The 19,353-nt window shown below is 44.8% G+C and overlaps 1 protein-coding gene across 3 annotated transcripts; it reads left to right on the plus strand.

Moving 5' to 3' along the window:
* The first annotated feature begins 497 nt into the window (after window positions 1–497).
* LOC100122813 (ras-related protein Rap-1b) lies at window positions 498–18,884 on the plus strand. Of its 3 annotated transcripts, none has more exons than XM_001606364.5 (6): window positions 6,115–6,457; window positions 7,307–7,791; window positions 9,479–9,645; window positions 13,320–13,556; window positions 16,559–16,762; window positions 17,894–18,884. In XM_001606364.5, the coding sequence occupies exons 2-6, from the start codon at window positions 7,554–7,556 to the stop codon at window positions 18,086–18,088; spliced, it is 1,041 nt and encodes a 346-aa protein (XP_001606414.3). In that variant the 5' UTR covers window positions 6,115–6,457; window positions 7,307–7,553; the 3' UTR covers window positions 18,089–18,884. The 3 variants fall into 3 exon arrangements, 2 of the variants coding, with proteins under 2 accessions (XP_001606414.3, XP_016839293.1); XM_016983804.2 differs by having other exon boundaries at window positions 7,572–7,791; XR_004344689.1 differs by lacking the exons at window positions 6,115–6,457; window positions 7,307–7,791 and adding an exon at window positions 498–1,748.
* Window positions 18,885–19,353: the final 469 nt, after the last annotated feature.

Raw genomic sequence — 19,353 nt, forward strand, 5'->3', positions numbered from 1 at the left:
TTTACTCAAATTTTAGCTAATCGACCGCTCAATCGACACGCGGCCCCCTATGGAAACGCCGCTGATGTGGGTCACCTAATTTTGTGTGCATTGCTTTCTCGTGTGTACACAGTTCCGTCTAATCCAGCCTAATCATAATCTCGACACAGACGCAGCCATCAGCGTAAACACAAACATAGTTAAATCGTGAATACTTGTCTAGTAGCAGCTTATTCATACGGAGTATCGTTCTCAAGCGATTCATAAACTTCTATTATTTCTTTGCCTTATCATGGATAAATAAAAATTGTTCAATAAAAAACTCAAAATCAGTGAAACAGCCCGCGTTCGCTCAGACACGCGCGAAATCGAAGCGCGAGCGATCGATCCCCGCATCACAGCTGTCGAGATTCGACGTTCGAAAATCTAAATCGCGCAGCAGCCCAGCATCCAGCCTCGGCGCATATAGCATATACATCCCTCTCAGTCGGTCCGGGAGCGGACGCATGCGCCAAACGGCAGTCGGCGCCCGAAGGGGAGCTTCGATCGTCTCGGGGGTTGGCCGCCTCCGCCGCCGCGTCCTCCCTGTCCCCCTCACCCGCGTAAACGAGGCAGGCACAGCACACGGGGAGACTTAACCTCGTGTTCGACGCGCGCGCTCTCTCCCTCTCTCTCTCTCTCTCTCTCTCTCTCTCTCTCTCTCTCTCTCTCGTGTGCACATAGCGAGAGAGATCTCATCTTGGCGAGTCGAAGCTCCGGACGGCGGCAGCGGATGACGACGAGCAAGTGTAGCCGGGACGGCGAGGACGAGGACGAGGAGCTCGTCGATCGGAAGAGCCAGTGGTGAAAATGAGCTTCGGCCTGCAGCGCAACTGCCGTCGCGGCTTCGCTGCTGCTGCCGTCGAGTGGCCCGAGGGCCGTCCAGTGCTCTGACACGCTGTTCCGCTCTTCTTCGTCATCTTCTTCTTCTGCCTTGCACACGCACTTCACTCTCATCATCCTCTCTGGGCACTTCTCTTTGGGATAAGCGACGGCGATGCTCGCTGCGCTTCGAGGGATTCCTCGCTCACTGCCACCGAGAGGACGTCGCAGGTGCTTTTTGGATAAATATGTTGCCTATAACGTTGTTGTTGTTACCGCGCTGCTGTTGACTCTGTTATATTGACGTACACGCGCGACTTTGAGAGATCGAGTGCTCGGCGTTCTCCGAAACATGTTACGCGCACACGAGAGAGAGAGAGAGGTTATTGTTGTTGTTTGTACAAGATTTAGTGAAGACAATATTGAAGTTGACGATCACGCGTCGCAGCTGCAGGAAGCAATAAAACACCCAGTGCCACGAGTACGGAAGAGTGTATTCACTCGTGGGGCATCGAACGAACGTACAAATACTTAAGCGCCAATAAAAAAAAAAAAAAAAAAAAAAAAAAAAACAGATTGTAGGACAGCGGAGAAGGGCTCGTCGCGACGCAAAAACGGAAGAGTCGAAGAGAGCCTGCACACGTATACAAAAATAAGCGTATCACATCGAGAGGGAGACGAAGCATGGAGAAGCGACAACGCGGCCAAAAAGAATCTTCGACGAAGCGTGCCAAGGCTGGTTATTAACGCCCGACTAAACGTCCTCGTTGTTTCGCCCTGACCCGCGACGAATGCGGAGCTCATTCCTCCGGTCCGCTGGAGGGACGACTCCAGCCAAGCAGTCACCATAGGGACGAAAACCGCGAGCGGCAGGAGGAGGAAAAGCCTCCCGGCGCTGAGACAATGCCGTGAGTATAATCGTATATATACTTATATCCTCTCCTAAAGTGTTTTTCCCCCTATACATACGTGCAGCGTTTATGTGTGAGAGAGAAATTCGAGCTTACGATGCGGGCGAAAGTCTGTGCGTTATTGCTACGTATGGCGCGCGGAGATTGGGAAACTTTGCTCTTTGTTTATATCCAGCGTTACGCAACGGGGGTCGAGCAGCGGGTATCGTATAATAGTTTTTCTACGAGCTTTTTCCTCGGCTCTCGTTTCTTTCTCGCTTATCGAGTGTTAAGCCGAGACTTTATTTTAACGCTTTGTGGGGATTATTATTATGCACTGCTGTATTTCTCGTCTATCGCGACGTGGGGGTTGATTTGTAGAGCTTGTTTTTGTATACTCTGGTTATTCGGAAGGTATTGAAACCACATAGGAGTAAAAACTGGTGGTGTTTGGCTGGATATTTGTATGTGCAGATCGTTAAGATAACCTTCTCAAACTTTAGTTTTTTTGTTATCAATGTTTTACTTGCTTTTTTTAGATACAGTTTTTTTAGATCAGTTTGATTACAGAAACGATTAGCACTGCATCGGGACAATATTTAATTTAATTTTCTTTAATTTAATTTAGATTTATAAAAAAATCTCAATACTATATTTTGTAACGTTTATTAATCTATGCAAGATGTAGGAACAAAATACAGGACTTTAAAAAATATCTTGGTGATTAGAAACTCATTAGCTTATTCATTATCAGAGACCTTCAATAATGGAGCGATAATAGACATGCGTTACATGAGTTTTAATTGACGCAGTCGTTTTAAGGTAATTCTCAATAGCACTTCAGATATCAGCTAAATGAAAGGATTAATAATTTGTGAGTAGGCAGTACTTAACGTCACGCTAACATTCTAATTTTCAATTATTCTCTAGGGTCAATAAATACGGAGAAAACTTTTAATATTTAATTATGTTTGATAGGTGTGCGTATAGAACGAAAATTAAGAAAAGAATCAGTGATTAAGTGATCGTACATTGATTACTTGATTATAGCTTGTCGAGTCTTGGATACTCGACTATGTACTAAAGAAACTTGAGCCCTTCTATTGTAACTTTGATCAAACAAGTGCACTCGAGTTATTTACGTCGCTAGTTCAAATTCTATTTCATTTAAATTGTAACGTCTATTCAAGCTATTCATTATGGAAAAGCTTTGGGAACGTTTGCTCCAAATATGCATAGCTTTTTATTAAATTGATTGATGCTGAAGAGAATTGCATTGATTGTATTATTTCATAAGAACTTCATAATATTGATATCTTAATACTTCTTTACTTTCGTAACGTACAGTTATGCATATAGTTATAAACACTGTATACTGCGTACAACCTGATAAAAAGGAATTATGAGGCCTAAGTATAAAGGAGCGCAAAATTATGATCCATATTCTTTACCCTTCTTTGTATATCACAGCTGTTTTATTGTAAGAGGAAAGATAAGTTAAATAAGTTCTTTTGAAAGTTTTTTAATATTGTTCTATCCGGAAGATTGTTATAAACTTTTTCACGAACGAACTTCATTCGTGTGGAAAACAACTTTGTGACTTAGAGCTCAAAAATAGGTTTACATCGAGCTAAGTTGAATTTTTAAAAAGGAAGCACGTTTTTTTTATTTCAGGGAGATTTTGTATGAAAATATGCTAACCGTATTCCACCAATTAAAGAAAAACAAAATTAGCAAATTGGCTCAAACTTTCTGTTGATATACTTCATAAACTTGATACATCAGAAACTTATACACAGTATCCTCGTTCAACGCGACACGATATCGCACTCGCGAAATTACCGATGAAAAATTTTCCCAAAATCGATTACTCCTACAGCAAAAAAACGCAAAGCCACGCCCGAAGCTCTTGAATAATTGCTGCAAGCTCTTCGACAAGCTTCCATGCACCGTCGATAGCCTGAAAAGTTTTTCAAGCCCGTAGCCGCGGAGCATGCAAGCGGTAAAGTTTGAGCGCATCAAAAGTGCAGTTTCGCAGTTTCACGTCGTCGACTGCAGCACAGAGAGAAAGAGAGAGAAGCGGCCGAGAGGCGGAGAGATGAATCGGACGACACGAAAGAGAAAGAGCAGAGAGTAGGCGTGGTGCGGCGAAAGCAAGACTAGCTTCGCAAAGCTTTTTTATTTGCGGCGAGCGAAGCATCATCGATTAAAATATCTTTGCTTGCGAAGGCAGAATACGAGTTAAATACACGAATTGGACCCTTTCTGTGCCGCGTGATCGTATGGAATCGCGACCGTTGTTTCAGCTCTGTAGATGACTCACAATCTTAATTTCCGTACTGTGTCAAGTCGACGCGTTTGCTTGTTGCTGACGCTGTATCGTCTCGTTATTGCTTTTGTATGGTCAGCGAGCGATACTTCCCAAGCATCTCGTCAATATTGACGAACACGAGTTTCCATTTGCTTCTTTGGGCCACTACTGCGCAAGCACCTTATATAGGAGCTTGCATATGTGTATAGTTGCAAGTCTATTTAGAATGGCGATGCCAACGCGCTCGTATGTGTGAGCGATCGTGTACACTTTCTTAATTAGGAGAAAAGTGGAGGCAATATGCGGCTAGGCAACAAGACGTTAGTTTGCACATTCATAGTGGGAGGCTTAATAGCATAACGCGCTAAGTTTGCGAAGACAATATTTGGCTTGCGTATGACACGTTACTTTTATATAAGACATCGATTAAAATTATGAAACTATATCTTAAAATTTTTTTAAAATTAATCAACATGATTAATTACATCAACATGATGGACAATAATAAAATTAGACTTCGTACACGTATGCAAGGTTTTCAAGTGCTGCACTTGTTGGTGTTGCAAAATATCGTGTTTACGCGCGTGCTAACTACAGTGTGATGTCGAGCAAAAAGCATGTTCCAAGTTTTTGCGCTTATTATGTTTACTGGCCATGAGAGTAGTTATATGTGTGGTGTACCTACATCGACCTACAAGTGTGTACGAGATCGGCGATGATGGCGAGGATGTTAATTTTGTAGCATTTGGAATGGGTCCAGTTGAACTACATTCCGAATTTCAAGTTCCTCTGACTCTTGCATAAATCCTCTGGAGTACTATATTATAAACTCGTAATATTCAAATCAGTGCGCAGTTCAAATGTATAAGAGGATCCCATGCTGTTCCAGATTTGTATTTTTTAATCATATAAGGATGCGTGACCCAAGTAAAAAGTTAAAACGGAAAAAATGAGCGTATGTGATTGAACGTAACGGATTTTTTTTTCGTTTGCTTTCTCGCGTTGAGTTTCCACGGAAGAATGAGAATAGCGCTTTATGCCGTTGTTTGCGTTGATTTAATCATGCTCTCCAACTAAGTATATTATTGTAGTAGTCCGCGTGAACTGCGAGATTTCAGTTTCGATATGAAAGCTTTCAATATGGTTCTCGGTCTCGGAACAAGCAAAACAAACTGTTATGACCGATATTATATTAAATTGCAGCTAGATCGCATACTAGCTGTATAAATTTTAAGTATCTCCGCAAGTTTATTTAAATAAGCTTAAATCTATAACAGATAAAAAAGCCCATCACATTTTTAGGAAAATCCGACGGTATATGATTATCAAAATTATACGGCCAGCAGAGGTATAAAACATTTATTAACTAAACGCGCGCGCGTTAATTAAATATTCCCTCTCTCAATAAAACCGGCGAATATAACGCACCGCGCGCCACCGTCAAGCTGCATTTTCGAGCGCAGCGTCACAAGTCCATATCCTTTCGAATCTAATTACCGCGAGCAAATCTCTGAAAAACTTCCTCTCTAAAAGACAGCAAGATCAATCTCCTGCGCGCGAGTAAAACTTAAGCGACTTTGCGCGCGAGAGAGAGAGAGAGAGAGAGAGAGAGAGAGAGAGAGAGAGAGAGAGAAAGTAGGCAATGCCGCACAGGGTATAAATGGCTAATTACTGTCGTCCGTCGAAAGTAAAGCCCTTTAAAAAAAGCTCTCCTCTTGCTGTGCGTAGCGTCCTCGCCGGCGAGAAATAAGAAAAGCGCCTCTGTCGAGCTGTAGGAGAGAAGCGTTCGCTCGGCCAAAAAGACTCGAACTTCCCCTGTGCGCCGCGTAATCCAATGGAAACGGCCGCTCGAAGGCGCGCGCGCGAAAGAGGGTGAGAGGAACCGCACACGTAAGTATATACTATCTCTCTCTCTCTCTCTCTCTCTCACACACACACACACATAGAGCAGAGCAGCATCCTCCCTTCCGCGGAGGTGGCGAGGCATGCGCTGGAGGGGGTCTCTTTCTCTCTCTCTCTCTCTTGCTCGCTCGTGCCATCCGCAGGCGGACAACGCGCGCCTTTTCCATACTCCGACGGTCAGTCGTCCCGCGAAACTCCGGCGCGAAGGTCGCTGGCGCATCGCGCCCTGTCCGACCGTACCCGGCTCTTATCACTCGCGCGCCACGAGTCTCCGGCTCTGTGTTTATCCTTGTATACACGGTGTTTACGTTCGCGACTCGTAACTCGGCACGCGGCACTACTGTGGGGTGGTTCAGTGAGCGAGCGAATTATTGGAGTTTTTTCTTCTTTCTTGAGAGGGAACAGCGGTGGCTTCGAGCGAGTTGCGAAAATTTCTCATGATGCCGCACTGGACTGCTTAGGGAAGCTGCCCTTCTGTGTTCCGCTGCTAGAATGCGGGAAATTATGCAAAATGGTATTCGATGCGCTGCTGCTGGGCGACGTTGTATCGGGATTAGTTTCGTGCTGCTATTTTAGCTGTGAGCCGGGCGATGAAGCGGCTAATTAATTTAATTCGTTATATCGAAGACTTGCCGATTTTTAATGATCGTTTACACGTTGTTTGCTTGAAGTTCCTATCGTGCGTCGAGACCAATTTAGATACGTGAACGATGGCTTTCTGCGTATGCAAATGTGTTTCTGCACGACTGATGTAACAAATGCTTTTATTGAATTACAATATGAAGTATAATTGATTAAATTACAGCATCGAACGAATCTGTATGATATGCTGCAAAAACAGCTCAAATTGTATCGAAACGCGAAGCAATTGTTCGCCGTTACGTGGCATTATTTTATAGTTATAATCAAAGCGCGAATGCGTAATAAAGATCCAATTTCACAATTTATGCATGACCAGAATATAATATTCAAGTATACGCGCTGGCGAGGATGAATTGAAAAGCAGCTCGTATCACACTCCGATTTACAGTGCCAGATTTGTTGCCTCCCCACAGTCTGCAGCACGAAACTTTTTCCGATAATTTGTTTCCGGTTGTATATAATACGTATAATAAAACTTAACTTCCGGCCGCGCCGCATGTACTCGACACGCGGTGCGCGCGAAAAGCGGACTTTTCTAAACTATATACTAGAATCGCGCGCCGCGAGAAAATTAAAACCACGCGAGACTTAGCATACATTCGTCTGATACAATTTATCGTCGAGTCGCGAAAAAAGTTTCGAATCGGAGCGGATAAGATGACGAACGACCCCCCCCCCCCGCGAAACTTTCTTTTATTTACATGTTTATGCCCGCGAGTAGTATACGCTCTCGGAAAGTTTTGGCTAAGCCGTCCGGGCCAAAGTTTGTACGGACGAAACAAGCGTATAAGATCAAAACTTTCCGTAAGAGGATGATTGCGGTGTATGGAGTGGCGTGCAAAAACAGTCGAGAATGCAAATGCGAACGTACACAAGCGGACGTACACAAGCGTCGTAGGACTAAATCTAGGCGCGGATAGGAAAAAAAGTCGGACGGTGGCGTTTGATAAAGCATCGCATAGAGTCTCATGCGACGACCGAGGCAGTTTGTTAATAGCTCGAAATCCGGCGTCTGGGATAGCGGGATCCACCTATCGGACAGGGATTGTCCGCCAGGCGACGCCGGCGGCGGTCTTTGGTTCTTGTCGGCTTTCTCCTTCGTCGCTCGGGCCAATGAAATATTGAATGGACACTGGATGGACGACCAGCTTGCCGAGAAGAGCGACACGTTTCCGCGAACGCTCGTCGCCAGCAAAACTCTACTGGGTAAATAAGCCTATACACTGTGTCTGTCTGTGTGTGTACGAAATTAATGGGACCTGACTATGATGCATCACATCCTTTTGGACTTGCTTAGCTTGGGAATTTTGTTTCGTCAGAGTCGTATGCGTCGTCGTCGCTATATTTTACCCGTCATTGATGCCTCGCTCGACGCTCTTGATCCTTTATACTCCCGTCAGGCCTTTATTGCGCTTCTGCCGTGCGTAAAGTCGAGGAGGAAAATGATGCGAGGCGTATTAGTTAATTGAACGGCCTGTATTTTTCTCTGCTAAATTAGAAAGCTTTCGCCTGCCGTCGTGCCCAATTAGAGTGCAAATGAGCGGAGAATTTTCGACGAGCCGAGCTTTTTATATAGCTCGCGCATAAAGCCGCCGCGCTTACAGTGCGCGTGTAGTGGGTTACATGCATGCGCCGAGATCGTCGAATTTTTTTTCTCCCCGCTTCAAAGCGTGAAACTGTAGAGCGCTTCACGTCGAGATTTTACGCCAATTATGCTTCGTACAAAAGGGTCTCGTTTAAACGTTCGAGATGGAATTCGAAATTAGGTATTACCTTTGGGGAACTATATAGACTGGGTCACATTGTGCGAGAAAGCTAAAGGATACAAAAGGCAGTATTTTTTCACGATCGTTACCTCGTCTTTTGTAGAGGTGTATGCAGGGGAATCCAGAGAAGAAAGAACTTCGCCTTCAGCCAATGACTTTCGCCCCGTCCTACATTTACCCGCGTGGAGCACTTTTTCCTTTATCCCTTTTATTCACTCCGCAGCTTGACTTGACGAAAATAAAGTAGCGAACGGAAAAGGCGTGACTGCTATTAATATGTATGGGATATGCAGTAGCTGCTTTGAACCAAAGGAAAACACATTCTAATGTATCATGTGCTTGAATAAATGTTAGCAAAATAACCTGTATATACTGATAAAATGTGCCAAAGAGCTGATACTTGAATGAAATGTGAAATCATGCTGACAATGATTCTTTAGATTGAAAAAAAAAGGGTCAATAAAATATAATTTCCCACGTAATAATTGCTTTCAGCGTGTTGATTAAAAGATTTATACTTATAATTTGGCGATATACCGGTTGAAATAATTAATATCCACTTTTGTCTAGATTCATAGTTTCGTTATGAATATTCGATATCGTATTTGTTTCATACTTTTACTGGCAATAACAATATCTCTCTTCCGCAAGTCATAAAACGATTTATTTCAAGTATCAGATGCTTCGTGATTGCAAAATTTGTTTAACTTTGTTTATGAACCATTAAGAGCAATAACATAACAATTTAACCATTGAAACTTCTCATCCGTAAAACGCAATCGATCCAAAAGGGCAATACTGAATGATACTCGTGGGCTGACGTGCCAGAAATCTCAAGATTAAAGCCGTCAGCCCGCGGTAATTATCTATCAAAGTAGCGCAAAGTCGCCGATCTAATTAAAGTTCCAAGCCAGCGGGTTCGCGCGGCCTGCACCACACATACGTGCCCAATAGACCATCAGCGGCAGCGTTGAATGGCACTGGTGTATAGTGTTACAAGTAACCGGTTCGCAAGTCGAGCTTGTGTGTGTGTGTGTGTGTGCGTGTGTGTGTGTGTTTACGCGAAGGTGTATATAAAGTCTCGTTCCTAGGGATATACACATACACGTGGATCTTTCTCTTTGCAGAGCTAGACCTCGACTACTTGGAACGACGTGGAGGTGACGGCTACGAGCCGGAAGTCACGAGCGGTGGATCCGCCAGCAAGGAGGAGGACAGTCCAGCCGACAGCCTCGAGCGCGTTAAGGTCGTCTTCCTCGGTGCTCCCGGCGTCGGCAAATCCAGCATCATTCGGGTAAGCTGCGTCCCCCGGTATATACCGCTGGCTTTAATTTTCCCGAACCTCCGAGCACTGACGCCGTGCAGTCGCAGAGAGCTGACCGAGCGTGCATCGCACATTTTGCAGCGCTTTCGCCGGCTGCTGCGGCTGCGAAAAGGACAGGAAATGAGATATTGGATCTCGAATCCCCGGACCAGATATATCTCGTCGCGAGTAATTAAGCCGGGGTTTTTTTATTTTTTATTATTAATGCGATGAGGATTTTTTGGGACGGTAATCAAGGGGCTGCTGCTGTTGTATTAACGAGTTCTAGATGGCTTTCTTCGTTACACGAGTGAAATCATTTTTACGGTCTAGTCGTCGACTGAGCGGATTAGGACAGATTAGTGGAATAATTGACCTACTTTTGAAACACCCGTTCCCGCTTCACACAAGCAGATTAAAATGATCTATATTTCAGGGCGAAAGGGACAGATTTTCTCAATCCTACAGTTTTACACGAAGTAACGACATCGGGAAATAAACATTTGAAAATAAACATTTGAAAATAAACATTTACACTTGACTCTGTTCTCCATCGATCGTCTATGCAAAGCACAGGAGTTTGCGATGCAAATTGCGACGCAACGTTTCCACTCTCAGTGGCAGTTTTTTCCCTGCCATAAATATAAAGCACAACCCGATCGTCTAGTCTATAACAATGACGAGTGCGTGATCAACAGTTGTTAAGATTTGATTCAGCAACTTCAAGTTCTATGTAAATTCCCGCGCTACACTCTACAATAAGCGTAACGTTCCACAAAAGCTCCAACGGGAAGTTTTACTCGTCCTACATCGCGGCTCAGCGAAATCTAAACAAACGAGATCCTATTCGCAGCTTAAAATACAACGCACGATATGCAACGAAAAAAAGAAACGAGTATTCAGCGCGAGAGATATGGAAATAAAAAATCCATAAACCTCGCGGAGAGAGCTTTCATTGCGCTGTTCTGCAACTACAACGCCTATGTATGTATACGCGTATCGCAGAAAAATCGTCAGAATGCTTATGAGCTGCATACTTTCGTCGGAATTACGGAATAAAAATAGAGCTATCCAAGCAGAAAATACCTTTGCTCATCCGGGCATTCGAAAAAAAGCTCGACGACAATATACTTGCACAACAGGTACGCGCCGTTTCTTATTCCCGACACTCGTGCGCGAGCGTACGATAAAACGACGATTATATACACTATAGAGCAAGGCTAGAGAGGGTCCAGAGATGAGATTACACGCGTTCATTGCAGCGCATAAAGCGATTCGAGCTTTTTTTCGGACCAGCGGGCGCTGCATAACGCTTGGCCACGTCGGATAATAAATTTAATTTGCCTTTGTCAGGCCTTTGCTGGGCGCACGCGTTGCGTGTAATTGCGTTTCTGGCAAGACTACCGCCGCCGCTGCCGCGGAGCTTACAAACTAATTAGACCAAAGCGCTGCGAGCGCGCGCTGGCAAACTTTTGCGGCGCGAGAGATTGACACTCACAGGGACACGAGCTTTCGTGATTAGCACTTGTTAGCGTCCGCGCGGATGTACAGGTGTGGGGAACAAATTTTTTTTCTCGCCGTGATTGCAGGAAATTCTATATGTGTGGCGTGGATAAATGTATAGCGAATATGAGAAAAATATCTAGATGGTCTGAACATGGCAGCCAGTTTGAATTCTCTGGAACATGGGAAAATGAACATGCAATTATGCTCAACGTCACGTACTCAATATTGGTGGGTGTAAACGGAAATTAAATATTGCTAGAATCAAAGTTCATTGATTTTCTCATAAAGAAAATCTACTCAATAACAGCTTTCTAAAAAAGCTCACCACTGTATAAAAAGTACTAGCCCGTTAATTGCACTTCTCGCTCGCTACATAAATGCTCACACGTTCGAGCTTTTTCTCATATTAACACTGGTATATACATTCGATAAAATCGAGGGAAACGCGTGTAACTCGAAAAATTCAGTCACGACTCTCCGCCGCATCGATAAGTTGCGCCCCAACTTCAAAAGTAATCCCATAAAGATCTCGCGAGCGATACAGCAGCGCGAGTATCGAGATCAAACCTCTGAAAAACTCTCCCGCAGATTTATTCACAGACCTCAACATCAGAGAAAAAAAAACTCAGAGCATCAGAGCAAAAATACCCGCAAAGAAAAGCACACCCTTCGCACGCGCGCAATTTATGCGGCTCGGAGCAGAAAAAAAATAAACGAACGCAAAGGCACACACAAGGGCCGAGCTTTGCACAGCAGGTTGCCTAGAGCTCGCGCTGCAACGACCGCGAATGAAAGGCAAAAAAGAAACGAATCGAAAAAAAAATACGCGCGCAGTCCTGCATCGGCGGAGAGGGAAATAGAAAGCCTTCTAGGAACGAAGATAACAACATCGTAAAAAAGAGAACCGGCAAGGAGTGAAATAGGAGAAAGAAGAATGAGAGCTGCGTGAGGGTTGAAAGGAGAGCTGTGAGCGAAAAATTCGATAAACAGTTGTTCGCGCGGAATGCTTCCGCTTGGTCGAACTCAAAACCTTGCCGCCGCCATTGACGCTTTTTAAAGCGAGAGTAGTGGAATGGAATGCGATCCGCGTGGAAAATGAGGACGTGCATGCGGCGGAATTTATACACCTGTGTGCGAAAACGTTGGGATCGCGAAAAGGTTCTTTTAGAGGGATTTAATTCGAGCAAAGATCTTTTCAAAAACATGTCAAGAAAAAGTGATCCTGAACTCCAAAACAGCCAAAAACCGCATCCACATTTTACGTACAACTTCGCTCGGTAACTCGGCGCGCGCTCCGAAAGGAAATAAGCCCGCGCATACAAGTTCAGCTCCTCTAGCGCGTCATACACTCGCTCGTCGCATTATCCATAGACACACAGCTGCACCTGAGCGGGCTCCGCGAGGAAAATCCATTTCCCAACGTGCGAACGACTTCCGCTCATTTCCGAGAGTCGTTTCCGGCCTGTCCCATGCGCTGCGAAGCCGACAACGACGATCCAACAGTGCGCATCGGATTTCGAACTTGCCGCCAAGAAGAAAAGCTCATACGCGCCGCGCTCGATATACTTGTTGCGTCGGTGCACTAATTAAGCGACTTACCGCGCGTGCGGCTTGTCGATAAAATACTAAACTGTTATATGCGAAAAAGTCTCTTCCGACGCGGGCGCGGCTTAATTGGAAAAGTTTTCGCGATCATTAATCTCGGATTAATTAAGAAGCCGCGTGCGCAGCGCTGACAAATATCTCCGGCGAAGAGATGTGAGCTCCTCGCTGTTTTCGTTCCGAACGGTGTAAGGAAAATAAACGCCCAGAGTTATACTTCGGATAAACTAGTCAAGATTAGAAATTCTCTAGACTATAGAACCTAAAGCTCTTAGCGATAATCGGTGCTTGTTTCCCGAAACTCGCGACAGGACACAACTTAGCCGCGACATCCACAAATCAAAATCAAGCTCGCCTTCGTATAATGGAACATCTGCAACGTACATCCGCGGCTTATACAAGCGAGTGTACACAGCTGCGGCCCCTCGTAATTACACAGGACACATGAATCGTATATACATGTATGGGGGTACACGTTGATCCAACATGCGCCGACGAGGCTATTCAGCGCAGCGCTGCTTGACGTTGTCAGTTGTACAAACAAACGTCGATTGCAGCAATTCGTCTGGAGCGAGTTCTCGGAGGAGTACAGGCCGACGGATCGCCGGGAGACTTACTACCCGAGCGTCGTCCTCGCGGAGCGGCTCTACGAGCTCAAGATCACGGATCTACCGACGATACCCTACTTCCCGGTCAGCTCGCACCTGGAATGGACCGATTTCCGGTACTACGGGCTGCGCAGCGCGACCGCCTACGTGCTCGTCTTCGACCTCAGCAATCAGGACACCTTTCAGGTATGCGTCGTTATTGTCGTATTCATAGATCTCTGGTCAGGGTTTACGAGATAACAAGGAGCTCGACCGTCATTTATGAGATGTAGCTTTTGAATATTTATGCGGCGGGTCGGTTATGGATATGCGCATGTCGGATAATTGATTTCATTTCGATTTCGATCCATATCCATGATTCGTACTGTAGTGAATGAAATTTTGATCTTTCAACCAGACATTCTCATTCACTTTATTTTTGCATTTTCAAGAATAGCTCGTTTTTATTTCAGCTACCCTCCATAATTCCAAGTATAACATTCCCGCTTCCTAGAATTATTAATTGGGTTGATAATAACTCAATATTTTTCTCGGATTTCCCCATCACGATACTCGATATTCCTTCAAAATTCGCACGGCAACCGAAGCCCCCGCAGCTACACATTATATAAGCTGTCGAACGCAAAGCTCGTTGGCTTTACCACCCATCAAGCTCCATTCGGGCGCTTAACAACGCGCACGCAGTGCTGCTGCTGCCGCGGCACTAATCATTCGCGCGGCGTACGTTTGGAAAACTCACGTTGCCGCATACCTAACAAGCCCCTGCCCCCAGCAATCGACAGCAGAGCCGCGTTGCTGAATCATCCGTATCGATGCGGCGGCAACAAAGAGGAAACCGACACCCCCTGCGGCTTCGATAAAGTTGCTTCGAGGCGCCTGTGCGCTTACTACACCCACGAGCATCCGTGTCTGCAAATGAGCCCAACGCTAGGCGCGCGTGTGATATGCGTCGCAGGTGGTGCGACGATGATGAGCTGCGCGTCTCCGGCGGGACAATATTAAATTCTGCCGCTTCCCTCGCACACGGCGGTTATTATTATTATTAAATCGACGCTTTTCTTTACTCGGATTTGCTTTATACGTATTATTATGCGCGCATTGTGAGATCGCAATTATTTTATACTCGCGCCGAGCTTTTTTCGCTTTTCATTTTTTATTCGCATCGAGGAGGAGAAAACTCGGCCGAGGGATTATTGTACGTGCGACGCGGCAGAGGCTTTCCAAGTTTAATTGAAAAATATCTCCGGGCATCCCGACGCCGCAATCACGGAAGTTAACAAGTTTTACGGGGATCCGACGAATAGCAATTTCGCGCGGACGATCGTCCCTCTCTTCTACTCCCCTGTATTATAATATAACGAGCTCGCATAATACTCGTATTTCTTCTCTATATAAGGAATCAAGACGGAGCCCGCGAACCGTTTCGTTTCAATTTGTACCGCCAAGCCGATAAATGTAAAGTATATTCGCGGAGCGCACGCGCGCGAGCTTTAAAAATGCAAAAATTCGCATAGATCACGAGAGCTTTTTTTGTTCAACCCGCGGCGAGACAATCTTTACTGGGATCTGCTCCGAGTCCCGCGAGAGAGAGAGAGAGAGAGAGAGAGAGAGAGAGAGAGGCGCACGTGCTCGCCTTTTTATGAACTAAACGCTGTAAATACCGAAGGCGCGCGCGCAGCTATAACGCGTAAAATTTTATAAAGCCATTCGAGCTTTACTCGCGGCAGGCTAATGAGTTGATAAAGCTGCTGTGTGTATACGCGATGCCCCCGCTGCGATAAGTTCAATTCGTACTCCTGTGCTGTGTGATTTTCCGAGAAAAAAATAAAGCATCATAGTAGACCTCGTAGATCGAAAAGAATTGATATGTATCGTTGTGAAGAGGCTGTAAATACGACAACGAGCTTTTTATCCCATTACTACAAAGCATCCTTCTTCGCTACACCGCGGATCAAAGAGACGTCGGCGCTATGCGACTGCCGAGTAATTAAAAAATAACGATCACATCTCTGCGTCGGAAAGCTTTGATCCCTCGTCCGTAAGCTCGAGAAATATATGTATATAAGAGAAAACCAAGAGACGGCGAAAGAAGGTGCGCGCATCTTATTGAAAACGTCAGGTCCCCTAGGGCAAATCTGAATAGAAGTGTAATCTCTCTTTTCCGCGAGGGCGAACTTTTCCGTCGCGCGTCTTTCCTCGTCATTTCCGGCATATTTTCCCACGCAAAAGCTCCTTTGGCGATTTAACGCAGTACACAGAGCTGCGATGCGCCGGCCGGGCGAGGTGGAATAGCCTAAAGCCGGCGGGCAGCGCAATTTGACGTGCGCGACAACAAACACACGGGCTGTTGCTGCTGCGCGAAGCCCTTGTCTGGGCAAATCAGCATATACACGCCGAAGTGGTTAGAGTCAAAAATCCGTCGGTATATGTGCACAAGGGTTATATCCGCTCGACTTAGTTGCAAGCCGGTGATGAAGAATTTAGAATCAAAACAAGCTCGACAGAATCGCCGATTTAAATGAGTAATTGAACGTAAACGATTTTAACGGATATACTGGCGGCTCGCGCGATCAGAGCTTAAATATTCCAACGTGTAAACACACGTGTATTTATAGTATCGTTCAATCGAACCCGCATTTATTTATTTATTTTTTATTTTTTTTCGAATACAACTATGTATTATGTAGCGAGCGATCGAGCTTGATTCTCCCGCGGCAACGAATCGAGCGTATAGTATCGTTTGAATAATGAAATTCATTACGTTACCGCGTTTTAGTTCGAGTGCAGTTTAATGTCTATAAATACAAAGCTGGAAGCTTGCAATGGAAATTTCTATAGCGAGCGCAGGCATCGGGTTTTCGTATGAATAATAATCCGCGGGATTTCGCGAATTTACATACAGAGTAAAAAAGTTGCACCAACTGCATGCACGGCTTTTTCGAACCGCGCGACGTGATCTACTACAGCTTGCGCGTGATTTTTCAATCGCACACAAGCCCATAATTTTACATGCACGGGGAAGAATCATTATACGGAAAATCACAGAGAGCTTGCAGCGCCGAAACGTTCGGCGCCTCGTCTGCATGTCACACAGCACTGGCACATGTATATTCATAGCTCTGGGGATGAGGAGGTAGTATAGAGGGAGAGATTAAGCGGAAAGCTTTATGCGCGCGATGTTTGTTCAGTACATAAGGACGCTACGCGAGCAGATCTACGAGGCCCGGGACATGCGGAGCGTCCCTTTGCTCGTCGTCGGCAATAAACAGGACAAGCTTCCCTCGACGGTGGCCTCGAGCTCCAGGCACCGGGACATCGTCAACCTCGTGCGCAAACACTGGAGATGCGGCTACGTCGAGTGCAGCGCCAGATTCAATTGCCGCGTCGTGCAGGTGAGTACGCGGCTTTTATTTTGCATATACGCATATGAGCTGGTATATGGCTGTGGGTCAGCGCGGTTTTATCGATTGCTCGGGCTTGTTCCTTATATTGGATTTGATCGCGCGAACCTCGTGATTGCGCCCGACTGATGTGCAACGGGTCGTGAGGACGTGACGCGTCCCGGGTTTCGTGATTTATAATGCAATTTTTGTTTCAACCTACCCTGTAGAAATTGGCCGATTTAAAATGGTGAAAAAGCTAAGAACGTTTACTTGGCTCGGTTGGCTAAGGCACGCGGCTATCCTTGTGCAGGGCTCGGGTTCGAGTCCCAGATCGCTCGAAATTTTTCGGATGATTTTTCGCATGCAAATCATTATTCTATATACTTTCATTTAAAAAAAAACTCGAATATAAGCCTGCTTGTAATGATTTTCCAATTCTAACCTCGAATCGCTATTAACCACGTGCACCTGTGACGTATTATTTCACCAACTATCTTCGGAATTCCACGTTGATTGATATGCACAGCCGATTGGCAGGAAATCGATTCCCTGGAATAACGTTCGCGACGCGGAGAATTACAAATGGCAACTCAAAGGATGATATTTCAGAAAGCTCATACATGAACTATCGGAAGAATGATAATCCCGCGCGATGGATTCGAAGAATGAATAAGTAATCAACTCGAGAGAGCTGGCACGATTTTAAAGGGAAAAGTCCCTTTGTTCAATCTCGCTCGCGCCCGAATTACTCGACAATAACAAAATGCGAGATATTTTAGCAAAAGCGCGGAGCGATTAAAAGCCTTGAAATCTACCATTTCCGAGCAATTTTAACTCCTCCTTGCGCGCATCGCAAAGCAGCTCTGGAATCTTGAACCTCATTAATAACGTAACGCAATAATAATCAGCGCAAAGAAGCCTCGATAAAAATTCGCCTTATACACACCAAAACTCGCTAACAACCCGCCCGCGCCGAAACTTCCCGACAACTCTCCCAGCCCCCGCTATATTATCAGCGAGTATTCAGCTTCCCTCGCATATTAAGGCCTTCCAGCGTCGCGTGCACCCGTCGAATTTATATCCCGAGCCATGCATTAGGAAGTTGCAAGCTCCCTAATCTTGCTATATCCACATGCGCAGGTGTTCCGGGAGCTGATGAAGAGCATCCAGGCAGTGGAGGGTAAGCCGTCCTCACCGACGCCGACGAGCTCGTTGCAGCCCTTGATGCGCGGGGCGAGCAGCGCTGGACAAACGCCGGAAAGCGGCTCGGCGGCCGCCGGTGCCGCGGGGGCCAGCGGACAGGCCGGCAACTCCGAGAAATGTATTCTTCTCTGACATTAGGCGAAGAGGTAGCCGCTTCTTTCCCCCCAACAGGATCCTCGCCTATATTTCCATCTAGTTAGCGCTGCATCTATCATAGGTACTGTAGATCTGTATACGCCAGAGAGTAGAAGCCGCGCGAGGAAGTAGAGCTTTTCCTTTTGAATTTTTCGTTTGTGCCAGCGAGAGACGACGTTAATTGCTGTTAGTGTGCATCAGGTCTGCGTGCGGTGATGATGGGAATTTGTATATGCTTATTATTCGTTACGCGCGTAGTTTGAATTTTGAGTGACGGAGATTGATGTTTACCGGGGAAAGAGTGATCCGATATTATTATATTATAACTACGATTAAACGTATAATATACACGGCCTAACGTAGCAATGTGCCATGCGAGTGTGGCAGACGGCGGCTCAAGCAATATTATTATTATTATTGAGTGACGACGTGTTGTATATTTTAATATTGTAATAAGATAAACGTTAGAAAAGTCTTTTGCGCCATAAAAAAAAAAAATAATGAGTCTATGTCTTATGGATGATACTTATGCGAAAAAGGTTGATGATTATGATTACGAAAATAAACGACGCACCGAATAATATACACACGTTTCTAGTAATAAGTACATTATGATAAAGCATATACGGCAGAAAGCAAAAGTGGAAAAAGGATAAAACTAGCCGTTATATAAACGCAAGCGTCCGAGACCGAGACGCGCGATGTGTGTTGCAGTATATTGTTTGTAAAATGTATAAAACAAAAAAAAAATGACGACGACACTGTAATTATATATGATATTATATAATAACGATGAGGATTTAAATTAAAAAGAAAAACACAACTATTATACTATATATTATACGATGCTGACGTCAATTTGTATACCTCGGAACGCAAAGCGAGCATCGACGGCTATCTGTAGGCTGCACGTGCGTATGATGCAAGATAAAAATGACAGGATATGCACAGCCGCTCTTTACGAAACGATTACGAACGGCATTGAACGAAACAAAGAGAAGATAAAGATAAACGGAATAGGAGAAACTTTCTTAAAAAACCTTTATCCATGAATACTTTCAAATTGGCTTTCGATAATCGATGCGGCGAACTTTGCGTGGCGAACCAGAGGACAACATATACAGATGAACATAATACTATATATATATATATATATATATATATATAATATATATATATATATATATATATATATATTATATATAATATATATATATATATATATTATATATATATATATATATATATATATATATATATAT

This window comes from Nasonia vitripennis, chromosome 3, assembly GCF_009193385.2.
Source record: "Nasonia vitripennis strain AsymCx chromosome 3, Nvit_psr_1.1, whole genome shotgun sequence".
In the NCBI taxonomy this organism is placed as follows: domain Eukaryota; kingdom Metazoa; phylum Arthropoda; class Insecta; order Hymenoptera; family Pteromalidae; genus Nasonia; species Nasonia vitripennis.

Excerpts from the sequence above, each read along its gene's own strand:
- LOC100122813 (XM_001606364.5), top strand. The coding sequence starts at position 7,554 with ATGCGACGACCGAGGCAGTTTGTTAATAGCTCGAAATCCGGCGTCTGG. Across the intron at positions 9,646-13,319 it reads GCAAATCCAGCATCATTCGG|CAATTCGTCTGGAGCGAGTT; the intron begins GTAAGCTGCGTC and ends CGTCGATTGCAG. Across the intron at positions 16,763-17,893 it reads TCAATTGCCGCGTCGTGCAG|GTGTTCCGGGAGCTGATGAA; the intron begins GTGAGTACGCGG and ends CCACATGCGCAG.